Source organism: Cardiocondyla obscurior, linkage group LG08 (assembly GCF_019399895.1).
Source record: "Cardiocondyla obscurior isolate alpha-2009 linkage group LG08, Cobs3.1, whole genome shotgun sequence".
NCBI lineage: Eukaryota > Metazoa > Arthropoda > Insecta > Hymenoptera > Formicidae > Cardiocondyla > Cardiocondyla obscurior.
The window spans coordinates 2,820,911-2,832,411 of record NC_091871.1 but is presented as its reverse complement, the minus strand read 5'-3'; the positions used below and the strand labels follow the sequence as shown (position 1 = coordinate 2,832,411).

Here is an 11,501-nt window from a genome sequence, read left to right as displayed (position 1 = left end):
CAAACACGCAAAATGCCTAATATGTTAGTTTTGTGTTTCATATTTTTATGACAATTAATATTTATAATTAACGTAAGCATTTACAACACGATTCATTTAAAGAAACGTTACAATTTATTTTTATGCCTATTAGTTTTATGTGTATATAAGTATAATATACATAAAATTTCACATACATGTATCTACGATTTCGATTATACATGAATGTAATAATAATAAGAAAGATTAATCACTAGCAAAACTATTTAAGCATCTCAAATTAGGAATGTATGATACAAAAAATTCATTATTTTAATTCAACTGTCCTTAATTTGTGTATTAATGAAATTTGTATTACTTTCCACTCACAATTTAATGTTTAGTCAATAATTTACGGAACATAGAAAGCATTATATGTATAAATATAGTATATTACATCTTTATTCTCTTCTGTATTTGTATATTACAAATATACGTGCACGCGCGTACGCACGAGCACTTACACACACATACGTATGTACACACTCACACAACACATCCATGCACATACTTCCATATATATATACATATGTATATATAATACAGTATGTATTATATATATAATATATATAATATATATAATACAGTATGTATTATATAATATAAATGTATGTTATATATTTATTTGTATGTGTGCATGCGTATAAATAAAAAATTACATTAATAAATATAGCTTAACAATAATATACTATATTCATACATGTATGTTAAATATTAATGCTTGGATACTTTCAAATATATTTCTAGAAAAATTGAATTTTAAATGTATTTACTTGACATGATATTGTAGAGAAATTAAAAATCTTGAAATTCATAATAAATCACACGATTCAAAATTTTTTAACGATAACAATCAAATAGATGTGCAAGAGAAAAACTTTTAAACTATCTTGATAGGTTTTGGTCACGTAGTTTCCGATATTTTTCTGGAACGACTTTTTTTATGTTTAGCCGACTCGGTTAACGCGCCATCATTGTCCGATAGAGAGGATTCCTTAATTGCTTTTCGACCACGACCGATGTTTCTCTCTTCGTTTTCTGAGCCTAACGATTCCCGGTTCGACTTCCGACGTTGACGTTGCGGTGGCTGATTTTGTGCCTCCATCGTTTCGCGTAAATGTTTTTTCTTCGCATCCCAAAAAATTTCTTGTCGATGGACAATCTCAGAATATCTATAAATAAAAATAATTAAAATTTTTTATGTAAATACATATTACAGTAATGTTAGTGAGATTGAACGAATTGCACATAAAATCACATGAAATTATTTAAAAATACTTTAAATTTTTTCGAAAGGTTTAATATTATAAAATACTTAAAATAGATTATTAAATATGGAGATTTATTAAAGTTGACAAAATCTAATAATTACCTATTGCAAAAGTTCCAGTTGGGTGGTTCTTTTAATCGCCAACCTTTCTCCAATTCATATATTCCAAGCTCCACAAAAATTTCATTAATTTCTTCTGGTGTCAATTTAATAACGGACAAAATCGTATTCCGATTGAGAAATTGTTGTTCGGTAAACGATAGTAACTAAAAAACATATTTTATATATAAATATGAGAAAAATAAAAATTTACTTTTAAATTTAAAATACAAGTTAAAAAAATATAATCAAATTTAAAAATAATCTGTACCTTATTAAATTTTAGTTTTAATTTTATTATTTAATCATCAAATATTATTATTTAAATTTTAAAAACTTACAATATAATCTCGAGCCTTACACATAAACTCAGAGGTGCTACTTTGAGGAGAGAGGGTATCTTTGGGATATATCAGTTCACTGTTCACAACCCAGTTACCCTGTACTAACATAGCTACTTGTTGCAAATACTTGAGTATCATTGTTGTATCATGATCTGATAGAATATCACATAGCTTTGCAAAAGATATGACTCTCACTGTAAACAGAAAAACATTTTTTCTTATACTATAAAAGCATAAAAATCTTCAGCCGTCATGGTCTAAAGTTAAACGTAGAATTAAAAAAAACCACATTAACAAGTACCAAGCATATAAAAATTTTAGGTGACTATTGTGTTTCACACAAGTTCATCCATTATTTCCAGCTACTTTTATAGAATGTGATTTTCTTACCTTGTTTCATAATTGTTCTAATTTGATCTAATAAAGGCAAGGTCATGATGTGATGAAGATTTATCTGATCCTCAGAAGTGGATTGCAAATAACACTCATTAGGTAACTGTGGTACCAATAAACGCAAATAATTTTTTTCGTCCAAATTCAGGTTATTTATTGAGTCCTCGTTTGACTGATAGAACATCTCCATTCGTGTCGACTGCACAATTAAACAACATTTGGCATATTAATGTATTACATTTTAAACAGTAAAAAATAAAAAAATAAAAATTAGTGATGTATAAAAATGTTAAAAATTTTACAATTTACTTTAATAACTTACTTCAGCTTGTATATCGTAAACCGGCGCGTAACTTGTGTGCATCCAAGGCTCCTCCTGGCTCTTTTTGGAATGATGCTGGAAGGACTGTTCTTGCAGCTTCTTTAGGTTGTCCGGTAGATGCCTAGCGAATGTTACTTTCACCGGCGTGGCATTATCTTCCTCCTCGTCGTCGTCTGCATTTTAGCAAATGAATTTGTGAGTGTTTCTCGTTCGCTTGTGCCAAGCTCTAAAGGTTCAACACAGGCTGTCTAGGTAAATGGTATTCATAGACAAATCAGCAAAGAAAAATTCTGTTTTACCTTCTCCAGTGCTTCTTGTTCTATCTCTGACAGGTTTTTCATTTTCATCCAAATAATCACATTGTAACTTCATATGCAGCATTGCTTTTAATGGAGTAAGATGTAACTCATCATCCTGAAAGATTCCAACTGCAAAATTGGAGCAATCTGACAATGTCCGCTCCGAGGTCAACACAATTTTATCCATTAGACCACTAATAAAAAAATTTAATAATTTTTATAAATTTTTATAAACAATTAAAAAAAATTTTTATAAATAATTTTTATAAATTTTTATAAATTATTTTTATAAATCATTTTTATAAAAGGTACATTAAATGTTTCATCAAAAACTATATAAAATTTTACAAATACCTCTCAAATATTCTTTCATCATCATTCCCCAATTTTCCATTTACATCTGAAGCTAACTGCTTTCCCATGGTGTGATCATAAGAATAATTGTTTGATGTATCTACATCAACTTCTAGACGAATTTTCTGATTTTCAGGCTTGATGGAAGTCTTTGAAATGGTGCTATTGGCACAACCATCTTTTACATGTGCAGGATATTGAATAATGAATAAATTATCTGCTAAAGCCTTGGACAGGAATACTGGTATCTGTATAAAAAATTTTTTTAATTTTTTGTATAGGTAGAAGACAAACATGTAGGTAGAAACATGAGGCAAAAAATAATTTATATCACATTAACAAGATAAAACAAATTCAAGTTTAAAATAGAATAAAATTATTTTCAAAAATAAATAAGCTGCAATTTTGAGCAAAATGTTAAAAACTTTTTTAAAATAAGGCAAAATTCTTGAATATGCAAGCTCAGAGTAAAATATAATTATACCAAATGTGTGTCAGTACATCAGTAGTGAATTTTTTTCTAACCACGTGTTTAAAAACAGCGAGATTTAACCTATACATCTTTGACGCTAAACAACTTCGTCTAGAGCTAATTGAGTAGTAAAACTGAAATGAAAAATGGCAAACTAACCTCTTTCACGATGGGATCATCGTCTACTTCTGTGGTATCCATCTCTGCCGCTTCTCATCAAAATAATTCTTGAACACGATAGTTTATCCCGACGAAAATATACGGAGCATTTTTCAGAATTTTTAGCGAGCAATTCGACCGGCACTTACCCGCTGTACATTTATTCTGGAATACTCCGCAGTCTCCGGAACAAGTGGAGCGAACCATAAACCAAACTAAACTCTGAAGTGAAGTGGACACCAGTGAATTAGCCTTCGACAACACGGAAAACACGGTATACAGACTTTAGGCAGTTGTGCCTTTCGACAGTTTTCTATGAACGACGTACTAAGATTAGATGCGTTCAGCAAACAACCGCTCAGTGAGTTTTTACATCTGATTGGAACATTCTTTAAGATTTGAAAATGGCCATTAATCAGATGGCAACCCATTGGCTTAAGGTTTACAGTATCAAGAGAAAGAGCCGCCCGGGGTTCACGCGACTGTGCGCAGGGAGAAGCAGAGAGTGAAAATCGATCGTCCGTGCATAGGGTAGCGTCGTTTTTCCTGTCGTTGTTCGTTGTCGGCCCACGTTTTCTCCTGTACTACAAAAGTTACAGAGGACACGCGATTCTATTCCATCCCTCCAAGATGGTGAAGATGGAGCATGATGTAAGTACTTGTACCGTCAAACTTTTCAATCTATTATCAATAATCGCAAACACAAAGCCACCTCGGTTCTCTGTCTGGTGCGTTTGTACTATTTCATGGCGCTTGAACTGCGTCGAAAACTGTTAGTCACGATGCCACGAGGACGATATAATTCTTCGAGATATCCTTCGGGCACGAAGTTTTGTACACCCAATCCGAATTTTATGGTAATTTATTTCAAAGTGGTTAAACAAATCGATGTACCTTTATATTTGAGCGAGCAAACAAAATTTACGAAAATATAGCTGCCTCGGAATTGCTGCATTACGATCGTGAGAATTATCTTAACGGAAGAATCTCTTGATAAAATTTTATATATTAATTTGGAATTTATTCCGTTATCATTATTTGCATTGTTAAATTCTATTTAAAATAATATCTACTTTTATATAATTAAGAAATTTTAACATTTACAATATTGTTTGATACTTTAGGATGGTAAAAACGAGCCAGAACATGTCAGAAAATTATTTATTGGCGGCTTGGATTACCGAACAACAGATGATTCCCTCAAGAAACATTTTGAACAATGGGGAGAGATAGTAGATGTAGTAGTTATGAAAGATCCTAAAACAAAGCGTTCAAGAGGTTTTGGGTTCATTACTTATTCTCGTGCTCATATGGTGGATGATGCTCAGAATGCCAGGTAAAAATATATTTAAATTAAAAAATTAAATTTATTTAATTAATTTAAATTAAAAAATATATTTAAATTAAAAAATATTTATTTATTAAGAAGACTAAAAGAACAAGGTATAATTTGAGAGAGAAATTTATCTTATCAGATAAAATAATATGACGATATAAAATTTATATTTACTTTTTTCTTTACATAAATTAATTTTTTAAAACAAGTTTTATATGTGGAAACATAAAGATGAGAGTATCAAAGAACAAATACTTTTTATAGACCTCACAGAGTAGATGGTAGAGTGGTTGAGCCTAAGAGAGCAGTTCCCAGACAAGAAATAGGCCGACCTGAAGCAGGTGCTACTGTGAAGAAACTTTTTGTAGGTGGTTTGAAGGATGACCATGAAGAAGAAGACCTCAGGCAGTATTTTCAGAGTTATGGTAGCATAAACTCAATCAGCATAGTAACTGACAAGGAAACTGGCAAAAAACGTGGTTTTGGATTTGTTGAATTTGATGATTATGATCCAGTTGACAAAATTTGTCTACAGCGTAATCATCAAATTCGTGGCAAACACGTTGATGTCAAAAAGGTGAGAACATTTACTTTTAAGCTATTTATTTATTACAAACTAAAAAATAATTTTTTTTTTTTTTTAGAAATAAAATAAATACTTTGTTTTAATAACACAAAAAAAAATATTTTAAATCTTTCGATAAATTAAATTAGCTAAACTTGAATTTTTTATTAACATGAGAATTTTTATTACAGGCTTTAAGTAGAGCAGAAATGGCATCTGCTTCGGGAGGAGGCGGCGGTGGTGGCGGCGGCAGTCGCGGTGGTCAAGGTGTTGGTAGAGGTCCCCGTGGTGGTAATCAGGGAGGCGGTAGCTGGGGAGGACGTGGTAGCGGTGGTGGCGGTGGCGACTGGAATAATGGCGGTAATCAAGGTGGATATGGTGGAGGAAATCAAGGAGGCTGGGGAAATAATGGACCGTGGGAAAATCAAAATCAAGGTAAAAATTTAAAGAGCTTGTTTTTATTTTTTTTTACTCTTAGAATTGAGTTAATTCATGTACTGATTATATATTTTGAGAACTGTACATCACCGGGTGTAACAATATAAGAGACAATAAAAATAATATAACATTATCTCTGGTGCAGAGTTGACGGAATAACATAATCTTATCTTATTACTGTCAATGATAAAGATATGAAAAAAATTATTAATTGTTTTAAAGGAGGAGGATGGAATCAAGGAGGACAAGGTGGTTACAACAGTGGTGGTAATTGGAGCAATGATAATTTCGGCGGTGGTTATCAACAAGGTTACGGAGGTGGTCCAGTACGCAATAATTTCAATTCGGGTGGCAGACCAGCACCTTACGGCATTAATTCGGGTCCTAGTGGACGTCAATCCGGAGATTCGAGATGGTTACCGCCATTTAGCGGACAAGGTACTTTTATTTTTGAAAAATTAATGACAATTCCTTTCCTTTTTTTTTGTTTTAGATTTTTCAGCTTTTTTTATTATCTGTCCAATTTTTTTAAGATTTATGGTATTAAAATATCTTATTTTGGTTTATTAACAAGTCACGATTTACTAATATTTATAAAATTTATGGAAATTATAATTATTTCTTTTATATGAATAATATATTTCGTAACTATTAATGTAAATGTATTTTTACATGTTTTATACATTGTTGTGGCAATGCTTAATGATATAATTTATAAATGATTATTTTTGCTAACTTGCAGTTTTTTTAATTACTTTTTTACGTTACTGCAGGTCCTATGGGTGGTGGAAATTCTGGCGGCGGCGGTGGATACGGTAACCAAGGTGGTTACGGCGGTAATTCTATTGGAGGTGGAAATATGGGTGGTGGTGGAGGAGGTGGTAGCGGCAGAAGATACTAAGAAAAAACATTGAACATATCGCTGACCCTTCTCGCTGGTAAGTAAAATCGTTATTGTAATATAATATAAATTTTTTTACCTTATAACCGCTCACTTAAGTTTACAACAATTGCAAATTTCCGAGAATGTTGAATTATTTTTAATAGAATCTTATATATTTTTAATCAAATTTATGCATCTCTCAATAGTACAAACGTTTATAGTTTTCTACTTTATAGATTATATATTTTTAAATGTCAATATATTGACCATGATTCATATTTGATAGATAACTTGGTATAGTCAATAATTTTTTAATAATGGTTTTATTATTTTAAGTTTGTAAAATTAATTTTTACAATTGTTATTAGTTTGATATGGTTTTTTGCTCGCATTATTTAGGATGTTATTTAAAAACTTTACAGCATATATACATATGTATGTGTTCATATTAATAGAGAAAAAATTCTTGAACACGAGAACTTATTACACGTGAGAACATTATAATATTAACACGCATATACATACACACTCATGCACACACACATAATCTTAAGGTTTGTGCAAACGGTACAATTAAAAACCGCGTACAAATTTTTAACTGTTGCGTCTTAATATTTGTTGCATCATTTTTTCTAGCCTCATTATAATTAATTTAATTATCTGGCAATAGCGGTATTATTTTTCTTTTCTTTTACAATTAGTATATATTCGATTAAAATTTAAAAGTATAGATAAAAAGAATAGTTCCTTTTTATTATTTTATATATGCGTATGTATATAGGATGATGATTAGATATTTTAGTGCAGTCTGATAAAAAATCATAAAGGATTTTTGGAGGAATTAATATCAGTATTCACAATTAATAATACACAAATGTTATTAGGACCTCTAAGGGTCTACAGGATCAAGGATTTAAGAATCTCAGGATACTAAACATTAAGAATTTGAGAATCCAAGAATTTAAATGTAAATAAATTAAAAATATTTTACGTATCTTTATATAAAATGTTACATTTTAATAATCTAAGCAATAGCTCGAAAATTAATAACACACTAGATAAAATGTTTCAGACAAGAATATTTTCTTTTTTTAAACATTTTGTGCATTATGCTAAATTTTCTACATATTTAGCAGTTTTTTTTTTTTTTTTTTTAATGGAATATGTTGCACGAAAAATTTTATTACGTAATTATAATTAAAATTGTATAATTTCAACATATTTATTTGTTAAGAAATACGAAAATAATTTATTGTCTGTTATCTAAAAGTTTTATTAAAAATTTTGAAATTAAGTATTTATTTAAATATTCACGTAAAAAGCGTATAGATTTAAATTACAAGAATTTAACATTTTTGAGGGACACTAATTAAATATTCGAACTGTAAATAATTTACTGTTTTATTTATTATTGTTTAATTTACATTATTGAATTATATAATTATTTTGCAATTTTTTAAAGTTAGGTAAAACGTAGGAAATATAACTTATTTAATTATAAAAATCAAGAGTTCTTGGAATCCAAGAGATGTTTTTGTAATAATCCCAAGATTCGGAAATTCCTTGCTTACGACCCAATCGGTCTTTTACACAGACTAAGGAGTTTAACTAACAGATTTCTTGACTTTTAAACCTCAGGTGAAGCTACTACTCCTCCTACTACTACTTGTCTTCTAGTCGCCAGTACTTCTGTACTGTTTAGTATTGGAGCAGGCAGGCAGGCAGGCTATCAGGCTAGAGAGACAAGGCAACGAACAGGCAGAAACTCAGAAACAGTCAGGAAGTTGATCAGGCAGGCAGGACAATCAGGATACAGGACAGAGAAAGAGAGAGAGAGAGAGAGAGAAAAAAAAAGTCATCAGTTAGTTCGCAGTGAAAGGCTACGCCTATTCTTTTCTGATCTTGCGTTCAGTTTCTTCCTTTTTTTCCACTCATTGTAAAGATTCGTATTATCGTTTATATGTATTCTTCGTGTTTTACAAAGATCTGCGCGTAAATGTTCAGCAGACAGGCTAAACAGTTCATATATACAGGAAGATTTTTTGCATTAGGAAAATTAAGAAAGAGAGAAAAAGAAAAATATAGTGCGTGCATGTAGCGATAAAACGGCAAGAGAGGAGTATTCGTCAGCGTTTTGTAGGAGTGTTAATTAGGACTAATTAATAGGAAATAAACTAGTTTACGAAGCTGTATAATTGTTTAAGCATTAGTTGGCTTAAATAAAAGAAAAATCTTTTCTTTATGTCTTAATTTTGCGACGCGAGGACAGTAGGTTATAAGTTCAGATTAAATTACTATCAGAATATACCGGGCAAACCGGTTAATATTATTATTCGAATTATCTTTTCCGTGCAACTTCGAAGCTTTCATACTTCTCTATATAACGTAACGTGTCTCTTAATACAAAACAGATAAAATGTATTTAAGATTAAAAAAAAATCTTAACTTCATTAAACAGGCGAAATGTATATAAGGATATTGCGATTATATATATTGTCATATGAATCTCTTTATAAATACGTAATTTTTTCTTCGAAGCTGCATAGCAAAATTATTCAAGATAATAACGATAAATCAGGATTATCTGTACGTGTGAAAGGAAATTTTATGGGACTTGTACAATAGATGAAAAAGAAAAAAAAAGGAAACGAAGGAAAAGGCAGAAATAGATGTACTGTCGACTGTGTAGTCAAAAAGATAAGAAAAATACCACCGATATCTTGAGGCGTCAATATTTAAATATGTATTCGCAGTATTAAATCATTTGTGTAGAACGAAAACCCCGTCCCTAATTTTCTGTAGTTATGTTTTTCGTCGTACCGTAAGGGAATGTCACGTACAGTTGCACAGTTGCGGGCTTTTCCATATATCCTAAATTTATGTATTATTTATATTTGTATAAATAATTATTCGTTTTTAACGATTGTCATGAATATTAATGCTGATGATAATTTCAACTTAAAAAAAATTTCTTAAATAGTTTGGAAACAGAAAACCTTAGAAATGTTAAACATCTAAGAGATGTATAATCTTACGAAGGTTTCAAAATTTTTAATTGGTGTAATATTTAAATTATTTAAAATTATTAATTGTTTAAGACTATAAAAAAAAAAAAAAATTGTTTTATATATCAAAATTTTATATATTCAAGAGTTTGAACCAAGTTTTTATCATCTAATATGACTTTCGAGCTCAGTCCTTTTATTTTCCCGATCAGTTCTTCACTCGTCGTTAGATCTAGAGCGACATGAAAAGCTAGAGTAGTCTCTAGTTAGTCTAGTGCAGTTTGGATTTGAAACTTAGTGACGAAGATTATCAGCTTAAGAGCCAGGAAGAAGCTAACAGATAGCAGAAAGAACAAAAAGAGAAGGGAAAAGGCAAAGATAACAGAGAAAGGATTCTCAGGCTGCGGCAGACAGAACTAGTGTTTACTAGACTTTCCATTCTAGCCTCAGTTATGCAATCACAGGTAGGAATGTTTCGACTCATTTGCTTAGATATACATACATATATAACACATAAATGTATATATACATATCTATAGGGTGTTTAATGGCAACAAGTGTGTGCATGACATTATAAGTTATTTCACAGTGTTTTTAGCTGACTACGTTGTACATCTGGTGCTCTACTAGATTTGTTAATTATTAATGGAGAACTTGCGAAAGTCTGATGAACAGAACAAATCGATGGGACCTAGCTTTAAAAATTAATTGGGCATCTGTACTGTTTAGTATTTTAAATCTCCTTTTTTTTTTTTAATTTATTAAATTAAATTAAATTTTGTTTCCTGAGAAACTTTGTCATTTAATTTTGATTACTTATTTAAATTATATATGTAAAATGTAAAAATTAAATGTTTTACTATTGCTAACGAATCGAATTTCCTGCAGTTTATTCTATGTAAAATGTATTTGTGTATTTTAATTTATAAAATATTGTAATTTGTAATTAATTTATACACATAATGCTGGGTGAAAACATTACCGATTTTATTTGTTTCATCTTTCTTTCGCAAAGAGAGTTTTAGGTTGAACAGGAGATACATTTTCGTTCGTATAGCTGTTGCATCGTTGTTGTTTTTATATATATATATATATATATATTTCTTTTTTAATCTTCACCAGTGTTCGTGTGTACACAAAATCTATGAAACCGTTTAGAAATGAGGAGAGTGTTGAGATATTTTTACGTTTTTTTTTCACCTATCACAGTTTGAAGATTTAGGGATCCACGTAGTAAAAATGTACTTTAGTTAAAAAAAATCTTACAATATGCAAATGTCAAACTGAGCCAGGTTCATTAGAGAGAACAGATTTAATAAAGCGAGGTCTAACAGTCAAATTGAGGCCATGGCACATTAAAAAAAAAAACTTAATCAGTTAAACTTTAGATGTAAGGAAGGCAAATCATATTCGAAAACGTCAATTTTTTGTGTGCTACTGTTCTTATAGAAGGAATATTACTCAAGATGTACTAAGGTATAATTAAAGTTTCAGAAATTTAGAAATATTTATTGGAGGAAAACGTTTCGTATATTTATGGACTT

General features: G+C 30.3%; 2 protein-coding genes across 2 annotated transcripts; one reads left to right on the top strand and one right to left on the bottom strand.

Annotated features, from left to right (window-relative positions):
• Nucleotides 1–95: 95 nt before the first annotated feature.
• On the bottom strand, nucleotides 96–3,957 carry Polr3e (RNA polymerase III subunit E). Its single transcript, XM_070660160.1, has 8 exons — nucleotides 3,731–3,957; nucleotides 3,100–3,347; nucleotides 2,746–2,939; nucleotides 2,447–2,619; nucleotides 2,122–2,323; nucleotides 1,729–1,925; nucleotides 1,391–1,554; nucleotides 96–1,190 (listed from the first exon to the last, which is right to left on the bottom strand). The coding sequence occupies exons 1-8, from the start codon at nucleotides 3,770–3,772 to the stop codon at nucleotides 923–925; spliced, it is 1,488 nt and encodes a 495-aa protein (XP_070516261.1). The 5' UTR covers nucleotides 3,773–3,957; the 3' UTR covers nucleotides 96–922.
• A 264-nt stretch (nucleotides 3,958–4,221) lies between these two features.
• Nucleotides 4,222–9,732, top strand: Hrb87f (Heterogeneous nuclear ribonucleoprotein at 87F). The gene is made up of 7 exons (XM_070661218.1): nucleotides 4,222–4,381; nucleotides 4,855–5,066; nucleotides 5,331–5,643; nucleotides 5,823–6,066; nucleotides 6,292–6,507; nucleotides 6,843–7,007; nucleotides 8,591–9,732. The coding sequence occupies exons 1-6, from the start codon at nucleotides 4,361–4,363 to the stop codon at nucleotides 6,968–6,970; spliced, it is 1,134 nt and encodes a 377-aa protein (XP_070517319.1). The 5' UTR covers nucleotides 4,222–4,360; the 3' UTR covers nucleotides 6,971–7,007; nucleotides 8,591–9,732.
• The last annotated feature ends 1,769 nt before the right edge of the window (nucleotides 9,733–11,501 follow it).